Below are 24768 nucleotides of genomic sequence, written 5' to 3' on the forward strand. Positions count from 1 at the left end.
AGTTGTACCATAATTTAGTGCTTCTAAATTGGAATTTCTTCCGATTTTGACCATGACAGTGCCAAAATATTATTCATATTTTTTATTAATGATGGAGATGTTTTATGCTCATATATTTCTCTTTATTCCACTTTAGAAACTTTCTCCCATTTTCCTCCATAAATCCAAATTATACTTTTAAAAACCCAATTAAAGAGCTACCACTTGAGGGGCGCCTGGGTGGCTCAGTTGGTTAAGCGACTGCCTTCGGCTCAGGTCATGATCCTGGAGTCCCTGGATCGAGTCCCGCATCGGGCTCCCTGCTCGGCAGGGAGTCTGCTTCTCCCTCTGACCCTCCCCCCTCTCATGTGCTCTCTCTCATTCTCTCTCTCTCAAATAAATAAATAAATAATCTTTAAAAAAACAAACAAACAAAAAACAAAAAACAAAAAAAAAAAAGAGCTACCACTTGGGAAAAAAAAAACAGTTCTAGACTGATTCTTATAAAAAATGAACTTCCTCTCACTTCTACCTTCCAATACTTGGTTACTCTATAGTTGTTTCACTTATATTTATTTAAATATATAACAGCTTGCAAATGACTCCTCAAACAAATTGTTAGGGGCAAATACTAAAATATATTTTAAAAAATTTTAATCTAAAACTAATGAGTAATGTAACAATAAAAAATTAAAAAAAAATTAAGTAAGTATTGTCACTGTATGGTGAGTATACTCTCTGACATGTATAATCATTTAATAAGTGCTTATTTAACTAAACTGCTAATATCTTCTGCTGGCATAGTTGAACCAATAGAAATAATCTAAATATAGGAATTTAATACATATGTCATGAATTTTCTCAGTATTTATCTACTTCTATTACAAGTTGGCACTATATTTAAAAATTCTTCCTCACAGTTTTCTGAAATAATATTAATTTCATTCATTCATTAATGCATTCATTTATCTTTTGTTCATTTATTCAACAAATCTTTACTGAGAACCTCTAGTGTGCCAGAAACTCTGAGTATTAAGGCCATGTTTTGACCAAAATAGATATTTTATAATTATTGCAATAGAGAATATTAATATCATTTTTTGAGAACATTAGTATCATTTTAATTAATTTCATGACCTGATTTCTTTATTCTGGTTTAGTACTAAGATATCTCAGAAACACATAAATATTTTGTCAATAAATATAATAAATAGAATTCTGCATATTGTATTCTCCTTGAGGGAAGAGATGCTCTTATTTTATATCTTCACAGCGTAGGTACACATTAAGTCTGACATTCATATATTCAACAACCATCTATTCAATACATACCCTATAAAAGACTCAACACTAGATACTGTGAGGGACATGAGGGCATCAGACAAGGATTCTAGGAAAGTAGTAAGAGTGATAAGTAACATGTACACAATTGATCCCACTGTAGGACAGAGAGAGAAAGAGCTGTAGAGAAATGAAGATATGGTGCTATTGAAATTTAGAGCAAAAACAGGTTATTCTCAAATAAAGGATTATGGAAAAACTTTTTGGAAGAGTTGGCTTTGAGCTGGGCCTAGGAGAATGGGATGAATTTAGCCATAGAAAATAGAACAGATAGGAAAGGAAAAAGAGAAGGTAGCAGAAGAGCATAGAAAGTATCTTTTTACATATAAATTATACTTCATTAAAACAAGACAATTTTTTCTAAAATTATTCTGTTACTTTTTATGCATAATTATGTTCAATTATTCTAATATTCACTTTGGAAATATTCAAAAATAAATTATCCTAATCTCCCATTTTTTCTTCTTCCTTGTCTCTTAGGGTTAGCTAAGCCCATTTAAGTCTTACCAGAAGAAAGATGCAAAAAGTCCCTCACTTTCAGAAAACTATTCCAAAATCTCTATCAGCTGAATGTAGCTCTCTATAAAGCTAAATCAAGAAATTGTTTTACTCTATTCTAGTTGTGTTTTTAGTGTGTGGTAATCTCTTTTTTTTCTACCAAATAGTTTCTGAAACAAGCTAAAGTACTTTTTTTTCACAATTTTTATGCACTAATGTATAATGATGAACTTACAATTTGAAAATATTAGCAGATACTTTAAATATGTAGCCAATTTGCCTACAATAATCAGTGTCTGTGATGATGCAAAACTTTCCCCCATCCTAAATAATTGTGCTGTTTCAATATGTAACTGGGACTATTATGATATCACCCACAGTATAAACTGTTAGCTCATGATGGCTTTTCTATTTAACATAGTACAAATTAACCAGTTACTCAAAGTTGAAGATGGTCATTTTCCTAATGATATGTTATGCTTAGCTTTGGAGGTATCAGTTCACACTCATCTTTTTCCTAATTGCCTACAGTATTCTAAGTAGAATTGCCCTTCACTCCTTTCACTAGGCTGTCCTTCTGGCCATGCAAAATGCACACTTAGGCATTACATGCAAATTTCCTCCACTCTATAATGACCTTAAAGTTGTTTCTTTCTTTGTCACCTCCCCTCCTCCAGATATTACTTAATGATGCATCTAGATCTCTTTGGGTCCCAATAAATTTGGTCAATAAATGGTCAATGCAGTAATGATTTTGTGACAATTAGTTCTCTTGGTTTCTGTCAATCACATATAGGGGAGAATCATTTAACTATCATATGGACTCCTCCTACTTTACCATGAAAATTGTAACTTTGTTTTCAGAAAAAATACTTGGGAGATAGATTTTTCAAAAATGCAGTTGTTTAATGATAATTTTATTCATAATTGCAAAAAAAAAAGAATCTATTTGTGCTTCAACTGATGAATGAAGTAACTATGGTACATCCTTACAATGAAACATTACATAGTAATAAAAAGGAAGAAAACATTGATACACATAACAACATGAATGAATAAATATCAAACACATCATTATATGTAAAGAAGCCAGACAGAAACGGCGACATATCGTATCGTTTCTACTTATATGACATTCTAAAAAAGTCAAAATTGTAATGGCAAAAAACTGGTTGTGGTTTCCAAGACCTGGGAGGGAGAAAAGTTGTCTATATAGGGCCATAAGGAAACATTTCAGGTTGGCTAAATTGCCCTAAAACTTAATTTTGATGGTGTCGCATGATAGTTTGCATTTGTCAAACTCATAAAAACTCTGTACCCTAAATGGGCAAAATTTACTATATGTAAACACTACTTCAAAAAATTTGACTTTAAAAAAGTAAAAATTCATTGATATCTCAAAATGTGATCAATCTGAAAAGATACAGTCAACAATCATTTAGAGAGCCATCAAGAAAGGAAGGGAATTATTCATTCCATAGGACGTTTTACAAGTTTTCCTTTTCAGAAGGAGCACCAATAACATTCATATATCTTTTGTTTTACAAATAAAAATTAAATTTTAGGGGAAAAACCTTCACTGAACAAGTGCTTGTTTTTCATTGTGTTAATTATGAATTTACTAAAATAATCTCCAAAAGTAACAGTATTTTGTTAAATACAAGCTTACTTAATGAGTTTATTAGTTATGATAATCATCTAGTCTTAAAATAACACACTGCTACCATTAACAATTGCAAGATTATTATCTTTTACCTCTCAGTCTAGTAAACAACTTAATAATTCAGAGACACAATGGAGAAAAACCACTGCTAGAAACTCTCACATAATAGAACTGGAACTCAGATACAAAAGACAAAATAGGATTAGAAATAATCCTGAGAAGGATGCTCTAAACAGCAAATGCCTTACCTTTGCGTTTGAGTGGCATAGCTGTTATCATAAGTCTCATAGGTCTGGTCATCATATTCACCCCCGTAGCCATCATCATACCCCTGAGGCAGAAAATGGTAGAAAGACCTATTAGCAATCAACTTGATTAAATTAGATCTGGTTTGGCTTAATGAGATTTTATGTGATGTGACCTTAATTTAGTTTTTACGTTTGGTTAGTTACTCTGCATCAGATTTTACTAGACTAATAATTTCTTCATAACCTTGACTAATATTTCATGGACCAGATATTAATATTTAATAATTAAGCTTCAGCATATCATTAAAGTAGCAATACCTCCTCTACAATTTATCTAGAATTTTGATCAATACTAATGAAAACTATATAAGAAAATATTATGGTTAGATAGTGTGCTAACATCATGGCGGTGTTAACATATTGGGTTTTTTTTTTTTCTTCCCCTGATAATAATCATAATTATGTTTGAAACTATAAAATTCAGGATCCTTAAATTGTGGTCAACTTTCAGTAAAAAAGATATAGTCATCATTGCAAAACAAACAAAAAAGAAAGAAAGGAGAAAAAAGAAAAAGGGAAAGAAGAAAGAAAAGGAGGGAAGGAAGGGAAAATGAGAGGGGATGGAAAGAAGGGCTGGAGGGAAGGATTGGGGGAGGATAGGAGGCAGGAAAGAAGGAAGAGAAAAAAAGACAGAAACCACATAAAGAGCCTTTATTTTGTGCATTCTACAGTTTTTAAATCTCATAAATAAAATGATGTTGGTGGTGAGTTTGATTACCTAACTAAATTAATGCTACCAACGCTAATGCAGATTTGTCATTGCAGACTGTGAAAGCAAGCTAGCAGTTGTACAATCCAGTTATCAATCACTGTGTGAGAGATTTACCTTTATTTCCCTTTGTGGTCACTGACTGTACTCTAAACCCTAGCCAACCACCTCAACTACTCCCTACTTCTGAAAAAACCTTTAGTTATTCTGCCTCTGGGCCTTTGCTGGTGTGTCTCTTTCCCTGGAATGCACTTCCATCCCAGCCCACCAATTCATAACTTCATTTCAGTCTGGAGGCTTATAAATCTCTCTATTGTGTTCAAAATTTTAAACAAAAAATATGTAGATATGAAAGTTTCCACATCAGTCTTGACTAAGATCTTTGAGCCCATTTAATCTGAAAACTAGTATTTTTCATCAACCTAAGAACGTTTTTAAAATATTATTTATGACTTCTCCATCTGGTTTACCATTTATATAATGCTATTATTTATATATGAAGTTTACTGAGTCTGACTTTAATTTCTTCTATTCTTCCACTTACGGTTTTCACTTCATCATATTTTTGCTCTGCACTATGGGATCGTTTCTCCATTTGATCTTTGACTATTCTAATTCAATTCCTATTAAGTTAAAAAATTAAATATTCTAAAGTTAATTTTAACATATAAGATTATTTTAAAATAGTACTAAAGGATTCATGCACAAAAAACAGCACTTCCTTTCCTTGTCTCTCTCTAACCTTCAGTTCTCTTTAAGCCTTTTCATCTATTATTCTAGTATTAATTTTTATGTTATTAAGTAATATGGTTAAATTAATGTTGTTGATTTATGAAATTTAATTATTTTCTATTGACTAGCCATTCAGGTTATTAAGGATTTAGTTTTGTTATAGACTTTTCCCTACATTTTTCCCTACACTTTAATATAGTTTCATCATTACTTTTTTAAGTAGTCAGTATCTACACTATAATTCAATAATAAATATTATTTACTAAGGATCCAAATAGACTAATACAATTCTTTTTTTATTCTCATATACTTTTTGTTTCTCCTAAAGTTAATAATTGCTCATTCATTTTATTTTATTATTTTATTTTATTATTTTCTTGGTTGCCTATATATTTTGAATTATTTGTTTGTAATTATCCCCGCGCGTTGGGCTCCATGCTGGGCGTGGAGCCTACTTAGGATTCTCTCTCTCTCTACCCCTCCCCGTCCCCCCTCCACTTGTGCGCTCTCTCTCAAAAAAGTATAGTTAACATATAATGTAATATTAATTTCAGGTGTACAATAGAGTGAATCAACATTTCCATACAACACCCAGTTGCAAGTATACTCCTTAATCCCCATCACCTGTTTTACCCATCCCCCCCACACAGCTGCTGCTCTGGTAGCTATCACTTTGTTCTCTATAGTTAACACTATGTTTCTTGGTTTGCCTCCCTCCCTTTTTTTTCCCCTTTGCTTATTTGTTTTGTTTCTTAAATTCCACATGAGTGAAATCATATGGTATTTTTCTTTCTCTGACTTACTTCATTTAGCATAATACTTTCTAGCTCCATCCATGTCATTGCAAATGGCAGGATTTCATTCATTTTTATGGCTGAGTATATTCATATATATATATATATATATACACACACACACACACACATACATATATGTATATATACATATACACATACACACACCACCTCTTTTATCTATTCATCAGTCAATGGGTACTTGGCTGTTTCCACAATTTGGCTATTGTAGATAATGCTACTATAAACATTGGGATGTATGTATCCCTTTGATTTAGTATTTTTGTATCCTTTGTGTAAATACCTAGTAGTGCCATAGATGGATTATATAGTGTAGTTCTATTTTTAACTTTTTGAGGAACCTCCATACTGTTTTCCAGAGTGGCTGCACCAGTTTGCATTCCCACCAACAGTGCAAGAGGGTTCCCCTTTCTCCACATCCTCACCAACACCTGTTGTTTCCTGTGTTGTTAATTTTAGCCATTCTGACAGGCATAAGGTGATATCTCATTGTGGTTTTGATTTGTATTTCCCTGATGATGAGTGATGTTGAGCATTTTTTTATGTGTTTGTTAGCCATCTGGATGTCTTCTTTGGAAAGATGTCTATTCATGTCTTCTGCCCATTTTTAAACTGGATTATTTGGTTTTTAGGTGTTGAGTTTTATAAATTCCTTATATATTTTGGATATTAACCCTTTATTGAATATGAAATTTGCAAATATCTTCTCCCATTCTGTAGGTTGCCTTTTAGTTTTGTTAAGTGTTTCCTTCACTGTGTAAAAGCTTTTTATTTTGATGTAGTCCCAATAGATTATTTTTGCTTTTGTTGCTATGGCCAGTGTCAAAGAGGTTACTGCCATGTTCTCCTCTAGGATTTTAACTAAATTTCCTAATGTCTAACATTTAGGTCTTTCATCCATTTTGAATTTATGTTTGGGTATGGTGTAAGAAAGTGGTCCGGTTTCATTCTTTTACATGTGACTGTCCAGTTTTCCCAACACCATGTGTTGAAGAGACCGTCTTTTCCCCATTGGATATTCTTTTCCTGCTTTGTCAAAGATTAATTGACCATATGCTTGTGGGTTAATTTCTGGGTTGTTTATTCTGTTGTCTTGATCTATGTGTCTGTGTCTATTTTTGTGCCAGTGCCATACTGTTTTGATCCCTATCACTTAGTAGTATGACTTGAAGTCCAGAACTGTGATGCCTCCAGCCTTGCTTTTCTTTTTCAAGATTGCTTTGGCTATTTGTGGTCTTTTATGGTTCCATAAAATTTTAGGATTGTTTGTTCTAGCACTGTGAAAAATGCTATAAAGTTGCAGGATAGAAGATCAATGTACAGAAATCTATTGCATTTCTATATACCAATAATGAAGCAGAAAGAGAAATTGAGGAATCAATCCCATTTACAATTACACCAAAAACAATAAGATACCTATGAATAAACCTAACCAAAGAGGTGAAAGACCTGTATTCTGAAAACTATAAAACACTGATGAAAGAAATTGAAGATGACATAAAGAAATGGAAAGACATTCCATGCTTATGGATTGCAAGAACAAATAATGTTAAAATGTCTATAATTACCCAAAGCAATCTACACATTTAATGCAATCCCTATCAAGATCCTCCAGGCTTTTATTGCTTTCCATAACTCTGCCTTTTTGAGTAGTCTAGACCAACTGTTTTGTAGACTGTCCCATATTCTGAATTTGTTTGATTATTCTCATAATTACATTTTGCTTCAACATTTTTGAAAGGATACTGCATCTGTGATATTATGCTGCACATTTATCTGATTGCAACTTTTTAAATTCTAATCCCACACTGGATTGATTAACTGAGTGTAGAAGATTAGGATGAAAATGATTTTCAATCAGAACTTTTGAGAGCTTTGAGTCAGTGTTTTCATCACTACATATTGGTGCTGAGAATTCCTGCTACTTGTATGTGACCTAGTTTTATTTCATTTCACTTTTTTTCTTTCCTTTCAGGATGCTTTTACAAACTTTACATCTGGTGTTCTGAAGTTTTATAATGCTGTGCCTTTGTGTGTGGTGTGTTTCTTTTCATTCAGTATGCTGGGTAGTCAGGGCGCTCTTTTAATTGTGGGAGCTTGTGTTCTCCAGTTCTGGCAAATGTCATTGTACTTTTCTTCTCTCTTTCTAGTACTCTTACTAGTGAGATATTGGATCTTCTGCATTGCTGCGTAATTTTATCTTTGTGTCTAATGTGATATCTCTTATGCTTTTTGTTTTACTTAATGGGAGAATTCTAAAAAAGTCAATCTTGCAACCATCCTGTAAGATGTATAACTTTATTTACACACCTATACCCCCTCCAACACACACATGAACAGCTATCAAGTGTGCACAGGAGGCTCTTGTGTTCTCAGGCGAAATTTAGGCATCCTGTTCTCAACTCAAGGCTTCACCTCCCCTCTGGTGGAACAGCAGTTAACATCACAGCCGGAATTTCCCATAGCTGAACAGGCCAGGCAGTCTAGCTCTCTATCTTGGGGATCACTGGGTCAGTAACTAGGGCATTAATTGTATTTGCCACAGGTGTCTCCGGGACTGCACACATCTTTTCTAGCATCCATGCTATTGTTCTTCACCAAAATTCTAAAAATATGGCTTCATTAACCCTCAGTTGTTACTCTAGACTCAAGAGCTCTAGCTTCTAACAGGAAGCAAGCAAGTTTTGTTTTGTTTTGTTTTGTTTTTGTGTTTGTGTCCCCACACGAGAAGAGCCAAGGAGGGGAGCAGGTACATATTTTCATAGCCTTCAACCCCCTAAATTTCCTATGTTTTCCCCGTTTCTATCTGTTGAAATGCTACTGATATCTAAAGGTTATTTTATATTGTACAATCTTCAGGAAAATCTTCCTGCTTCTTTCAAGCTTAGGGTAACCCCTTGTCCTCTGAATTCTAATAGCCTGTGGTTTTTATCTTACCAGTACTTAGAACAGTACTAAACATGTACTGTATTTTTTTAATAATTTTCTCTCTTTTTAGAATTGAAGCTCCTGAAAAGCATGGACTATATCATAGTTAATCACCTTTTTTTTGATGCCTTATGGTGTTTAGCATAATTTATTCATAGAATATTTTCTCAATAAATATGTATTGATTGTTAAATTAGCACAAAGGAGAGTATTCTCATCCAGAGTAGATATGGATTGACTCAAATCAATCACCACTAAAAGAGAAATATTTCAAATGATGATTATACAATAGTATTATCTCTATGAAGAATAGCTTTACCATTTAGCTTGTGGAAGACGATTACACTTTCCCTTCTCACACTTTTACTTTTTTTTTAAAGTAAATATATTTTTTAAAGTAAATATAGAACTCTTTCCTGGCAATGCACAATTTCATAAGGTATATAGGGCAGTGGTCCCCAAATAATTGTCCTTACTATAGAAGGGAAAGTAAATGTGGAGACTTACACATAATTTATTTTTGTTTTCTAGCATTTGATATGTTTATATAGTTTTCTTAGGGCAAGTAAAATTATGAATCATGCTGGTAATGTTCTAAGATAAATCAGTAAAATAGACATGCTCCCTAAAAAGCCAGTCAGTATCTGCAAGAGATTCAACTTAAATATGAATCTTCAACTAAGAAATCAGAACATATTTTTCCCATTTTTGCTCCATTGTTTCTGCTGTTTCCTTTGAAGAAATTACTTTTTTAAAAAAGATTTTATTTATCTATTTGACAGAGAGAGACACAGAAAGAGAGGGAACACAAGCAGGGGGAGTGGGAGAGAGAGAAGCTGGCTTCCCGCTGAGCAGGGAGCGCGATGCGGGGCTGGATCCCAGGACCCTGGGGTCATGACCTGAGCCGAAGGCAGACGCTTAAGGACTGAGCCACCCAGGTGCCCCTACTTTTTTTTTTTTTTTTAAAGTAATTTCTGTGCCCACGGTGGGCTTTGAACTCACCACTCTGAGATCAAGAATCACATGCTCTTCTGACTGAGCCAGCCAGGTGCCCCTGAAGAAATTACTATCTTATGTCTCAGCCTATTCACACATTTGTACTAAAAATTATGACTTTTTTTTGACGATAGAAAGATTTTCTTTATTAATGACCCCAGCTGTATTTCTTAGATACGGGGGTTTTGAACTCAAATACTTAGAAGAAAACAAGTTAAGATTGCTTGATCCTGCAACTCATTCCGAGCAACATACTACAAGGTGCAACAGCTTGGAAGAGGGGGAAGAAGGCAAGGGGAGTGAGGGAGGGAAGATAAGGAAAAGGAATTAAGTTGATCAAGTGGGATTCTTTTTTTTCTTTTTTTTAATTCTTAAGAAGTATGAAGTCCTTGCCAGCACAGCTCATTTCTGCAGATTATTTCCAAACATGTACAAAATGGAACCAAAACCGAGAACCCATTAAGAACCTGAAGCCGCGCAACATGAAAAACTACGATTACCCAGTAGCCTTCCGTTGCCCGCAGCTGCCTTCTCCTGCCCCAGAGATCTAGCGGCACGAAAACGGTCTCCCCTGGGACTGTTTTCCTTTCTTTTTCTCGACATCTGGGCATGCACGGCTCAGCACCTGGAGGAAGTCGCCGTTTTTGCCGGCATCGTGTGTGAATCTAGCCTTAGTGCACTTGATGTGGTAGTGCAGATGGTCCCAGAACGTGTGGATCGTGATGTCTCGAGCACTGGCGTTGGTGCGGCGAGGGGACAGCACGAAGGTCACAGAGCCAGTGCTGTCACCCATCGGAGCGTCCGTGTCTTTCAGCTCCAGAGGAGGTTCCCAGTGGCTAAAGGGGACCTGTGGGGCCGTGTGGCTGGCTCTGTGTCCTTCTTTGAACTCCTGCATGAACACTTTTCCAATGACCACAAAGTCGTCATCCTTAAACACTGTGCTAAAGATTACTCTGGCTCTGTCCTTTTTAGACTCAGCATACGTGATCTCATCATCCCTCTAATGGATAACTGCCTCGTTCTCTCCTTCCTTGCCCTCTTCCTGGAATTGAAAGTATTTTTCAAAGACAGAAGCAAAACAATTTAGTGTCAATATGCCAGCCTGATGCACAACGGAATCCTTGGATGCCAGCAGATTTTCAAGGTCACATAGCAAAGAGACACTGTGTCCTGATTGGGGATTTACCAAGAAACTGCCCTATGCCCTCTTTAATAACTAATCAGGCACCATGTGCCTGAAGTTCTTTGTAGAATTTCAAGGAAATATATCATTTTTGTTTTGTCTCCATTGGGATCTGAAATATGATAGAGGACTCCATTGAAATCTGCAAATATTACTTCTACTGCTTATTTGTTACCAGTGGCCACGTTTTTGAATTTGAGCTCACGTGTCTCCTCGATGATGCGATGATGCCGTTGTTCACCTCCAGCAGGAATGTGGCAGCGGCTGGCCTGCCTAACAATGGCTGATGGTCCAAGACTATTTTAGATGCTAATTAAATTATCAGGGTCTCAGAGTAGAATTTTCTATATCTGATGTCCCAGTGAAAGGGAAAAACAACTTCTGCAATTAAAAGTTTTAATGTTATTTCCTTCCAGCTGAAGACAGATGATTTGGTATCTCTCACAAAAAAACAAAATGCCCAACGGAAAAAAGACCATGTTTTCTGGAATATGGTCATGAAGAACATCACTTCTATCTTGAATTCCTTCATATCTGTGAAGTTATAAATTCTTTAGTTTTCTATTCTTTGAACCAAATTAAAGATCCTTACAAGATCCTTAAGAAATGCAATCTTGGCTATTTTCCAGATCTTCATCAAGTCCTCTACAATTTGCTTAAGTCACAATGTGAAGTGTAGCCTGATGTGAAGGCTACAGTGTGAAAGAAGAGGAGGATTTCTTTGTAGTTCCCCATGAATTATAGGTCACTTTATACATACACTTTATACTGGGAAAGGCAGCATACAGGATAGATGTGTATTACTATAAGCACATAGTTATACAAAGCCAGCCCTTTTCCAATCTGCTTTGGAAAATACATTTCTCTGCCTTAATATGCCTACTAATTTTTCAATTTGATTTAAGCACTTCATCTTGAACCATGATTTCTGCACCAATTTTGGGTTTCAAATCTAAATAATGGCTCTCTCTATATATAGGCTTAAAATAATAGTAATTCACCAGAGTGTATGTTAACCACTGAATTTATTATCCAAGCAATAGAGATAAAAGAAGAACAAGACTTAATTCCTGTCTTTGAGAGGTTCTCAGCCTGTGTGTTCTGATAAATGTTTAACAAATGCCTCTTCAAAAAAAGTATATGCATGTGTGTATGTGTGTGGTGTGTGTGTATGTATACATAATTTCACTATAAATCTTACATAAGCACACAATTTACAAATAAAAATCAAATTTGTAAATATGTATAAATTTAATTTATACTTAAAATTGTATATTTAATTTATATTAAAATTTATTGCACACAACTTACAGATAAAATATCTAATTTATTTTGTTTTATACACATACAACTTCAGTGTGACTTGCTATCTCTTGTAAAATCAGTTTTTAGGGCGCCTGGGTGGCTCAGTTGGTTAGGCGACTGCCTTCAGCTCAGGTCATGATCCCGGAGTCCTGGGATCGAGTCCCACATCGGGCTCCCGGCTCGTTGGAGAGCCTGCTTCTCCCTCTGACCCTATCCCCTCTCATGCTGTTTCTCTCTCTCTCTTTCTCAAATAAATAAATAAAATCTTTAAAAAAAATTAGTTTTTATAATTCTGATATTGCAATGATACCACAATAAATCACAAAACAGATAAAATATGACTACCATCTTTTTTTTCCGAGACACTCTGTGAATTTTAATTAGCATAAATACGAAGAAAATGCACCTAGGAATATCCTAATAAAACTGCTGAAAATCAAAATTCAAAGGTATCCAGAAAAACTGATATATTATCTTCAAAGTGAACAAAAAGAGACGAAGCAGAATTTTTCAACAGAAATGATGGAAGCAAGAAGACAACAGAATGACATCTCCTGTGTGATGACTATCTTACTCAGCAAATAAGGCACCCTTGTATTGATGAACATTATAAATCTGACCCGAATGTCATTTGAAATTTTCATTTATGTTGGCAAGTAAAATAAAAGGAAAACCTCAAATATGTATGTCAACTTTATTTCTTTGTCAGTTATGTGAGCAACTTTGTTCTGAATTGGACAATGGCTTTCACATACTAGAACATTTCCTCAATTTTGTGTTCTGTTCACACTGTAAAGGCTATAGGCATAACACAATTTTAAGTTAAATCTGCATTATTAATATTTTCTCCATAGTGTTCCTAAATCTACATAATCAATAACAAAAGATCAAGTCCTAGCTTTTGGCATTTGCTGGTATCTGTGGTGTAAATACTCTTACCATGGCTGATTTTAAGCTATCAACATGAAAAGCAACAAATTTGGGAAGAGCTGAACAGTAGCACACCATTATATATTATTTCCACCATACGGAAGCAGCAGACATAAATAACCTAGAGCATAGATTGTAATAAAATAATCAGATAATGATGAACTTGAAAATATTAACTATCTCTGTCTTTCATATCATTTATTTAAATTTTTTAAATTTTATTTTATTATGTTACATTAATCACCATAAATCATTAGTTTTTTTATGTTTTTTATTTTAATTTATTTTTTACTGTTATGTTAATCACCATACATTACATCATTAGTTTTTGATGTAGTGTTCTATGATTCATTGTTTGCGTATAACACCCAGTGCTCCATTCAATACATTTTAAGTTAGTTTAACTTAATTTTTAATAATAGCTGGGTTTAGCAACCAATTCACAAAAATCCTAAACATCTCACAAGGGGTCTCGTGAGCCAGCATGAATCAGTTGTAGCACACCCCTGCTCCTGGCCTATTACATACAGGAGACCAATAGATGTCTGAAAAATTGAAATACCGATGGGAAGCATTTAATAGAGTATGTAATAGGTGCTATGGGAGTACATTGGAAGGAATGCAAGACTGTCTAAGGAAAGGTCTTAGTTGAGATGGTTATTTGTGGATAAATCTGTATTTCTAGATGGACTAGCAGGTAGTGTGAGAGCTTTCCACTTTCCAAGAACATCAAGTGTAAATGCTCGGCAACATCAAAAGAAAGTCCTGTGTTTAGGGAACTGTTAGCAGTTGAATGTAACTAAAGCACAAAATGTCTATGAAATGGTAGGCAGTCGGGCTCAAGAAATAGATAGGAGGAAGGTTTGAAGTGCTTCCTATGACGTGGTAAGGAGTTTATCTGTATCCTATAGGCAAGGATGGAATGACAAAATATATATATCTGCATTTTGTAACTTTCTTCGATTCTTAAAAATTCCAAGTCTTTTGGGATGAGGCTCCATTCCCCCCCCACCTTTCTTGAATATGTTAATCATACTGTAAAACCCCTGGATGATAACTCCAACATCTGTCATCAGTGCCTTTATGTTTTCCTCTTGGTTTTTGTTGAATTGATATTGATTTTAACATGCCTTGTAATTTTTCAGTGAACTCTCCTCAATGTTGTGTATGGAAACTTGGGAAAGCTTTGGCTGATGGTATTTTCTTCCAAAGACGATTAAATGAACTGCCTGGTAGGCAGTTAGAAAAGTAGCAGATGACCTCGATGTCATGGAGAGTTAGTTTGAGGCAACTGGGCATAGGGGTTTGAGGCTGAGACAGTCTGGGCTTCAAATAGAGCTCTGGAAGTCATCAGCAGATAGATGACAATTGAAATAACAACCATTGTTCAGACTATCTACTGAGATGAGAAGCTCAGGCTGCACCAAACTCTATGTGAACAGTGTTAGAAGTCCCACTCCCCTCTTTAATTGGTCTTTATCTCACCAGGAACTGGAAGGTACAAGCATCCACTGTAATAAATAGAATCATGTTTTCTACAAGAAGAACCCACTCTAAAATCAGTCTTGAATTCATAAAAAAAAGATGTTATTTCTTGAAAAGCCTGTCGTAAAAGTCCCCATGCCAATGTACTTTCTTAACCTTGACATGTACCTGTGAGAATCTCTGGCTGTCTCTGTGTGCCCATTACTGCCCCCACAGACACCAAATCAAAACATGTTGACAAAAATGGAAACATAAATAGATTATATATTAAACTTCCTCGATATATAGAGGTTTTCTAATCAGCACTCATTTGTGGGGTGTTTGAAGATTTCTTGTAACTCAAAAAGGGAATTATCACTCATAATAGTTTAGAACATCTCTGACCGCAGTTTAGACATGCATACATATGTTTCCAAAATATTAAATAATGTTACTGACAATTTGGTTAATGAGTGTTGTAATGAATTTACCTATTTAAAAAGTTTAGTTGGTGGGGCGCCTGGGTGGCTCAGTCCTTAAGCGTCTGCCTTCGGCTCAGGTCATGATCCCGGGGTCCTGGGATCGAGCCCCGCATCGGGCTCCCTGCTCTGTGGGAAGCCTGCGTCTCCCTCTCCCACTCCCCCTGCTTGTGTTCCTGCTCTCGCTATCTCTCTCTGTGAAATAAATAAATAAAATCTTTAAAAAATAAATAAATAAAATAAAAAGTTTAGTTGGATCATATGAAATTGTCATGTTTGTAGGTCAAAAATATCAAATACTGTCAATTTTCTATAGTCCAACCTAATACCAATATTAGAAACTATAAAACTAACATGTTTTTATCAACTAAAGAGAAGCAAAAATGTCTTATGATGCTAGTAAATTATTGTGGCTTCCAGAAGAAAATCATTTGGAAATTTAAATGATATGAAATGTCATCCTCACTTTGTATATACCTATGCTTTCTTCGAAGACTTTTAAATTTAACAAGCACTGGTGACAGATTTAGCATTTGGTCATTATTCTCATTTCAGGTTTTATTTTCTGTAAAATGTCAGTGGGTATTAAAAGAAAATAAAAGGAAATAATATGGAATTTTCTAACACAATTGAGAGAAAAAGAAAATAAAGACAATATGCAATCAAGAACCATTAAATATTCTAGAATTAAGTAATTTAATTATGAGGGTCAAGATCATAAATTTGTCACCAAACACTAAAATATTAGGCACAGAAGCAATTTGCAAATGTTGCCCTTCAATGGTATTGAATGTAATTAACAGGTCAGATAGGAACTTGACATTTAACTTTCTTTATGAAGTGTGGTTGACTCTTATATGTTCCTTTTTTAACTTAATGAGTTAAATCATAAAATGCATAAAATCCACTTCATATATGATCTTTTGTTATTATAATAACACTTCCTGGTAATAATGCAAATTTAAAAACACATCATAAAATATTATTAAAACAAAAAACTAAACACAGAATGCCAATGTTTTAATAGTCAATATTCCCATAGGATGTAATGATCAATGCTTATGACAAGTATCTCCTAAATTATGGATTATTTATGCTTTCTCATGTTTCTTTTCTTAAAAGTTTTATTTTTATGTGAATATCTCCCTGCTTTTCATCATGCATTCCCTGTTTGGTGCTGTATAGATGAGTTTCTTACAATACAGAAGGGATTTTTTTTTTTTTAAAGATTTTATTTATTTATTTGAGACAGAGAGAATGAGAGAGAGAGAGCACATGAGAGGGGGGAGGGTCAGAGGGAGAAGCAGGCTCCCCGCCGAGCAGGGAGCCCGATGTGGGACTCGATCCCGGGACTCCAGGATCATGACCTGAGCCGAAGGCAGTCGCTCAACCAACTGAGCCACCCAGGCGCCCCAATACAGAAGGGATTTTAATAGTAAGTTCCATTTCTTTTTTCCCATGGAAAGAAGGGCTGCCTATTACAGATTGCTGGTTGGTTTGGAGCAGCATGGTTATGGATACTTCCCAATGTGTAGCTTTTGTTACTGATGCAGTAGGTCAGTTCACTCACTTGGTGTGGGAGGTCATTATCTGTTCAAAACCATCCTACAACATAAGGGTCCACATAATCGGTGGGGATTCACTGCACCTAACAGCCTAACTCTGCAAGGAGGCAAAACTTGAATTTTCAGAAAGTTTTCTATGGAAATCAGTGAATAAGTCCCTAATAAGGGGTATTTTATAATACCTTCATTTTCTGTGTAGATTGTAGCTATTAATCAGCTTTTCCATTTATATGTACACTCTACACGAAGGTTAGAGATTGCATATTTCTGAGACCTAACTTCTTTGGATATTAAAAGCACCCAAAGAACTGTAAGACCATTTCTACCAAGTAGATAACTCTTATTCATGAACATGTTTTTTTTCTGTTAAAAAACTGTATAATAAAACAAAGTACATCACAAACTCTACATTAAAAATAATAAAACTTGCTGCTTGGTGAAGACAGAGGGAAGTAGTAGCTATTTACAAAATGCTTCCATGATATAACTTAAATTGGACATCCTGTAATATTTTAGTTAGTTTTCCCCCTAATATGCCATGAAATGTTGTTAACTTTGTGTTTCTTAAGAGGATTCATTTGTCAATAGGTTTCCCCCACCCCATTTTTATAAATGCCTCTTAACACTTTAGAAATCAGGCAGCAGTATGTTCAATCTAATTAATGAACAGAACTATGACTAATGAAACTGGAAGTTTACAGCAATGTACTAATGAATGTTAGTTTGCTAATGGAACCATTTTAAATGGATGCTTTGTGTACTTTGCATCATAAGCATCCATCCTGCTTTAGAATAGAACCCAAAGCAAATACTTTAAAATCAGCGCTATAAGTCTCTAAGGCCTTCTAACTCACTCAACAGAAAAAGAGATAAAATTGGTAAACATTGTCATGACTAAAATAGGATCAAGTTTTAGAAGACAATTCATGTTTTTCATTCATAAGTACCAAAAGGCTAAAGATGAATAGCAGGGCACTGTCATAACTTCATATATTTCTAATCATAGGTACCCAGTGGGCTGGCCACACAGGGGTGAGTTTCTTTTTTTAATGTCTTTTTACCTCCAATAATCTATCTAGTTGCCTTGAGGCTGCTGTTATTTCAGGCTCTAAGAAATGAAAGCCTAAAAAGTTGTTAACATCATTGTAGCTGATCGGATTCAACCTGTGCATGGCAGGGCATAAATTAGAAAACAAAAGAAAACAGAATCCTAAATCTTAACATCCCATAATGACTCTTGCCACACTTCTTGGCGATATGAATTTGGTTGTGGAAGCAAGGATTTTAATAGCTTGCAGAACAAGAGTATAATGGCATGATGTATCTGTTTAATATTTTTCAGTATTTCTCCCCCAAAATATTTGAGCTCTGATCTTTAGTAACATTTTTTTTCAATTAAAAAACAATTTAAGAATCTATCGTTTACATTCATAAATAAAGCAATTTTTGTATTTAGTTTTATACAATTATCACTTTCTAATAAATTATTCATCAGGCAAATGCATATCAAAATGAAAAACGGTTTCATGTAAGCCAGTTAAGTAATCTTCATCTTTGTGATTTTTTTTTCTGTTATATGGTACTATATATATAAGCAAAATTATTTTATTATCCAAAGGGGAAAGAATTTCTAATCTTTACAGATTACTATGTTTAGAAATATAGCAAGATACAACAATGCCTTTCTTTTCATCCTTAACCTTCTGATACTTCTAGTGAAAAATATGAGTTGTCTTCTAAAACTTGGTCCTGTTCTTAGTCATGACAACATTTCCTGATTTCATTTTTCTGGATTTTTTTTTTCTGTTTCAGCAGTGCTTATTTTTATGGAGAAGATGTAAACATTCACATTAAGTTAATCATAAAATATTTATTTTGACTGAGTAGGGAGGGGTCTCACTGCTGAATTAGCTTTAGTTCTGATCTTTACTAGTCTACTTTTTAAACTACTCTCACCTACTCTGGTCAGAATTTGCTTTTTTTTTTTTAAGATAGCTCAGGCTGTCCTTGGGGCTCATGATTCAAGCTATGTTGGAAACCCGCAGCGTGCCAGACTGAGCAGGCAGGGACCCTCCATCTTCACTGCAACCGGACTAGCTGTATTTTAACTTTTACACGAGATTTCTTTAAAAACTTCAATCTAAAATGTTTCATAAACCATGGTAGAGAGCATTCTGCTTTATTAAACATCACGTGTTCTATTATAACTCCCAAATGTTAGCTATTCGGGCTAAAGATATCAGTTTGCCATATAGAAACTCAAAATTTTTTCTTTTTTCTTTTTTTTTAAAGATTTTATTTATTTATTCGAGAGAGAGAGAGAGAGAAAAGCAGGTTCCCTGCAGAGCTCGGAGCCTGATGTGGGATTCGATCCCAGGACTCTGGGATCATGACCTGAGCCGAAGCTAGACACTTAACCAACTGAGCCACCCAGGTGCCCAGAAACTCAAATTTCTATCAAAGGATCATTCAGATTGCTGAATTATTCTATTAAATATTCATTTACTCTGTGGCAACTCATTTCTTTCCAAATTTAACATTGCATTGGCTTATAATGTTAAAATTCCTATTGTATTTCATACTTGGAGACTTTATGTATCCTAGTGCAGTGCTTTCCAATAGATCTTTCTGTGATGTTGGAAATTTTCTGTGCTCTGTGCTGTCCGATATGGTAGTCATAGTCAGATGTCGCTGTTGAGTACATAAATGTGGCTGGTGTGACTGAAGAACTGAATTTTTAATTTTATTTAATTTTAATTAATTTTAATTTTAAGATTAAGTGGCCATACTGAACACTGAAGCACTTAGTGAATATATATATATGAAATATTCAGCTGTCAGAAATTTTTTAATGTCTGCTTTCTTTTTCAGTTCAAACTTAAGGAGAAAAAGCCAAAAGATTTAGATTTTATAAGTGATTTCATTTTGATAGCAAAAATGATGTATCTTTTGAATCTACCTTCCACTCTGCCTTCATCTTTTCTCTCTCATTGTATAAATTATCCTTGATTTTCTCTTTTGATTTTGAGTGATTTTGCTTTCTAATGAATGAAATGGACTGAGAACTTGGAGGGCATTTTTAATAAACTGACTTTTTGGGGAGTATTCATAACTAAAATGAAGATACCGTTAATGACATAATAATCTTTGATCGTTCTGAGAAAATTTCAATATGTAAACATCCAAACAATAGCAAAGAGCAATGAGCTTAGGGGAAATGAAAAACACTTTCTGATTCTGCACTTATCCTTCTTATAATCATTTTTTTAAAAGATTTATTTATTTATTTACTTATTTATTTGAGCAAGAGAGACAGCGTGCAAGCAAGGGGAGGGGCAGAGAGAGAGGGAGAGAGAGAATCCCAAGCAGATTCCCCGCTGAGTGTGGAGCCAGATGCCAGACTCGATCTCACAACCCTGAGATCATGACCTGAGCCAAAATCAAGAGTCTGATGCTTAACCGACTGAGCCACCTAGGTGCCGCCCTTCTTATAATCATTTTAAAAAATTAACGAAAGAGGAGACAAATAGCCCCATATGTGTGAATCTTCGGTGATTTAAAGACTGCTGTCTTAAAGCAGCCCTGCTGTTGTCAGTTCTGCTGTATTCCTTATTGTTTCCTTATAAACTAATAGAATGATCTCTGTGTTTTATGCTTGAGGAGGCTTTCAACATTCACAGAATTGATAATGAAGAGGTTTTTTTTTCAAAATGAACTTTATTATTTTTTTGTAGTTTCATGTTTTTATTTAAATTCCAGTTAGTTAACATACGGTGTACTGTTAGTGAAGAGTTATTTTAAGTATAAATAAGATTACTGTATGGAAAAGGGTAGAAGTCGCCAGAAACATGTTATGTGTGATAGTATCCATTTATTTAAAGAACCAAAACTACAAAACAACATTCTTGCCACAAGGAGGATATAAACATAGGGAGAAGAAAGTCAGGATTGAGAAGAGCATCACAAGAGATGAAAGGTCAGTTTTTAAAACTCTGTGTTATGTTTAAATCTGAGACCAGTGAATAACGGCTACTTTTGTTCCAGTAAATGGTAACAGAAATGAAGGAAGCAGAATGGTAGTAGTGAGTCTTGTACAAAGACTGGTAAATATAGAGAACAACAAAGGGAACAAGCCAGACCAGTCTACTGCCTAGATTTCTGTTAAATCTCCTTAAGACTCTTCTATTAAAAAAGAAAAAGACTCCTCTAGCCACGTAGCACATAGTGGGCTTTTCTGAACTTCCACTGTTCTTTTCATAGGACCGTGATTAGCTACAGGTACCGTCGGTTATCCCCATTCACCTCGCTAATCCACCAGGGTGCTCTGCTCACCAGCTCTGGCCCATTTCTTTGGAAAGCAATCAAGTGTTCCCATACAAATCCATCTTCTGATTCTATGCCTCTATATTTCCCTTCTAAGCCTTTAACATTTCTTTATTTCCCTCTCTTGTATTTTCCTTGTTTACCAGGGAGTAACTGCCTCCCTCTTCTCATTTATGACCAAAAGAAGAACAAGCCAAAAAAAAAAAAAAAAAAAAAGAACTAGGAGGCAATAAATCATCCCAGGGATAGTCAAATTTGATAAATGTTAATGTTCTTTCCGAGGTCAAATTCCCATGTTTCTGATTTTATCTTGAGTAGCCTTGCATATAAATGGTGTTATGTCTATAGTAAAAACAAGGTAAACTATGATAGTAATTGTAATGTTATTGCTATTATTAGCATAACAAACAGAAATATACAAAGATAATATTTTATAATATGGCATAGTACAGTAAAGAATTTTGAGTGACGTATTTTGGGATCTGTGCTAAACACTTTCCATAGATTACTCTGTTAATTGTTAGGAGGCTGCTACTTTTATGCATACTCATTTTACAACTGAGGATATCCTTATATAATTTCTAAAGTAAAGTACTAAGTAGGGGTGCCTGAGTGGCTCAGTCAATTAAGCGTCTGCCTTGGGCTCAGGTCATGATCTCAGGATCCTGGGATTGAGTCCTGCACCCTGCATTTGGCTCCCTGCTCAGCCGGGAGTCTGCTTCTCCCTCACCCTCTTCCCTCCCCACCTCCCTGCTTGTGCTCATTAATGTGGGTGCTCTCTCAAATAAATAAAATCTTAAAAAAAAAAAAGTAAAGTACTAAGTACCTGAAGGACCAATGACTCAACTTCTGAAGTTCTTGAATAGCCCTGTATTTTCAAAATTTATACTCAATTTCCCAACTCCTGCAACTACTAATAGTTTCTATATATTGATTCCTACATCAGGGATAATATATGTGTCCTATTGCAAGAGCCCAAACTTTATAATTTGACACACAGATGGGAAAGATGCTCAGAGAAAAGGGAACAGAACCATCAGCTAAATAACATATGGCTAAACTGTCCATGATGCAATCCATCACATTTTTGCTAAACAAACATAACACCTAAATGCTGAATAGTGTTGGATTTCACCCGGAAAAGGAGTAACAAGCTGTTAATTCAATTCTAGGGATTAACCAAATTGGCACACTCTGATGGGAGGGCCTGCTGGCAGAAAAAACTTGAGGGAAGTGTATTAGTTTGCTAGAGCTGCTATGACAAAATACCACAGACTGGGTGGTTTAACAGAAATTAGTTTTCTCATAGTTCTGGAGGCTAGAGGCCCAAGATCAAGGTGTCAGGGGTTCAGTTTTTTCTGAAGTCTTTCTCCTTAGCTTGTACATGGCTGCCTTCGCGTCGTGTCCTCACTTGGGCCTTTCCTCTGTGAGTGCATTCCTGGTGTCTGTGTCCCAATCTCCTTTCTCATAAGGACACAAGGTATATTGGATTAGGGCCCATCCTAACAATACCATTTTAACTTAATTACCTCTTTCAGGCCCCTATCTCCAGATACAGTCATATTCTAATGTAGTGAGTGTTAGGGCTTCAACATAGGAATTTGAGGTGGGCGAGACACCATACCGGCCATAACAGGAAGGCACCACACATCACAGGCAAGAGTGGGAAGGCCCTGAGACATCACACATCTAGCACTGGCGTGTAGGCCAAGTCTCCTCAGACTGCCCTAGGTCTGAAAGTCCCATTCAACATTTTGATGGCACATAGATTGTTCTGCAAGATAAGGATTACTTTTCCCATTTTGCAGATGAGAAGAGTAAGTTTCATAGGGTTTAAGTAACTTGCTCAAGATCTCACAGATCAATAGATAGCAGAAAAGACTTGACCTAGCTTTAGCTGATTCTAAATCCTAATGTTTTTCCATCAAATCAGTGTGCTAAATCTGCTTTTCTATAAGCCAAATATCCAACACAATTGTAACTGAAATACAAAAAGATATGTTACTCAATTGCATTATTTTTAAACTTTCATTCCATTAGCTTTCTCCAATATTTGTCTCTAATATTACAGACTTTAACAAACTGAAAACCTAATTATTTCACTTGACAAGTGTATTTTGAGTGTCTGCAAGGTGCCAGGCAGTATTTCAGTGATTGTGCTACACGAATAAATAAAACCAAAATCTCTCTATAAATTGAGATGACATTCTAGTTGCTGGCTTATAGTGGAGATAAAGAATAAACAAAGTGATTAAACTGAGTATATATTATGCTATATGGAGATAGATATCTGGAAAAAAATTAGAGCCAAGTTTTTGGGATGGGGCAGTGGGTGCAGAAATTTTAATAAGGTAGTCAAGGCAGGCTTTCCTGAGACAGATTTATAGTACTGTTTGAATAAGATGTGTTTTGGACATGTCTTGGATGTGTCTCTCTCAGCTTCGGTTTTCAAACTTCAGTGATCAGTGAAGATCCTATGCTTCTCTTCATACCTATCATTATTTCTGGGGGGTGAGGAGTCATGACTTGAATGGTCTGGTACCCTCAAAACTGTATGAGCACTTCTCAGAAAGAAGAGGGTGGTATTTTGGACAGGTAATAGCAACTGTTGAGTAGAATGTATATAAACATCTTTCTTTAAGCAGAGAAGAGGTTATAACTTACAGTCAGTCCGCTCCACTGAGTTAGTCAGTAATGGTTATGCTAAACAAATTGCGGATCATTTGTTTATATTTGTGTAGTGTTGAGATTTGTATTTTCTTCCCCAGGACGATATGGAAAGAGAAGAAAGTATGGAGATGGGAGGAAGTGTGGGGATTGGTCCAGACGTGCAGAAAAAGCTTCAAATCTGTTACCCATGTCTCCAATTAATGTGTGTTGTAAAATGGTGTGGTCGACTGATAATGACTCCCAAAAATATGTCCATGTCCCAGTCCCAGGAATCTGTAAATGTTACTTTATTTGGAAAAAGGGATTTTGCAGATGCAATTAAGTTAAGGATCTTGAGATAAGGAGATTGTCCTGTATTAATCTGAATGGGCTCTAAATACTCTCACAAGTCACCTTAAGAGAGAGAGGCAGAGGTTGATCACGCAAGTGCTCCTGCACAGACACCCCCCCCCCCCCACAAAGACAGTATGACTACAGAGGCAGAGGCTGCAGTGATGGTGTCATAAGCCAAGGAACCCAACAGCCACCAGAAGCTGGAAGAAGAGTCTCTCCAGGTTTTCCAACACTTTGATTTTGGACTTCTGAACTCTTAGAACTCTGAGAGAATAGTTTTATTATTTTAAGCCACTTAATTTGTGGTAATATGTTACTGCAGCCATAGGGAACTAACAGATTTGGAGGAGTAAAAAGGCAACAATTTAACTGGAATTCTCAGCGAGGTGAGAAGCTAGAAGCTTTCTGCATTAAAACAAAACACCTGGGGCGCCTGGGTGGCTCAGTTGGTTGGGCGACTGCCTTCGGCTCAGGTCATGATCCTGGAGTCCCGGGATCGAGTCCCGCATCGGGCTCCCTGCTCCGCGGGGAGTCTGCTTCTCCCTCT

At 35.5% G+C, this 24768-nt stretch overlaps 1 protein-coding gene and 1 pseudogene across 1 annotated transcript in view; both read right to left on the reverse strand.

Moving 5' to 3' along the window:
• KHDRBS2 (KH RNA binding domain containing, signal transduction associated 2) overlaps window positions 1–24768 on the reverse strand; it is a 575928-nt gene that overhangs the window by 39287 nt on the left and 511873 nt on the right. The window contains exon 7 of the mRNA XM_034990634.1: window positions 3730–3812. Within this exon, the coding sequence (XP_034846525.1) occupies window positions 3730–3812 (83 nt within the window). The remainder of the gene's footprint in view (window positions 1–3729; window positions 3813–24768) is intronic.
• LOC118000865 overlaps window positions 10429–24768 on the reverse strand; it is a 98021-nt pseudogene continuing 83681 nt past the window's right edge.

The sequence above is a fragment of the Mirounga leonina genome, unplaced genomic scaffold (assembly GCF_011800145.1).
Source record: "Mirounga leonina isolate KUSES-001 unplaced genomic scaffold, KU_Mleo_1.0 Mir_53, whole genome shotgun sequence".
Taxonomy (NCBI): Eukaryota; Metazoa; Chordata; class Mammalia; order Carnivora; family Phocidae; genus Mirounga; species Mirounga leonina.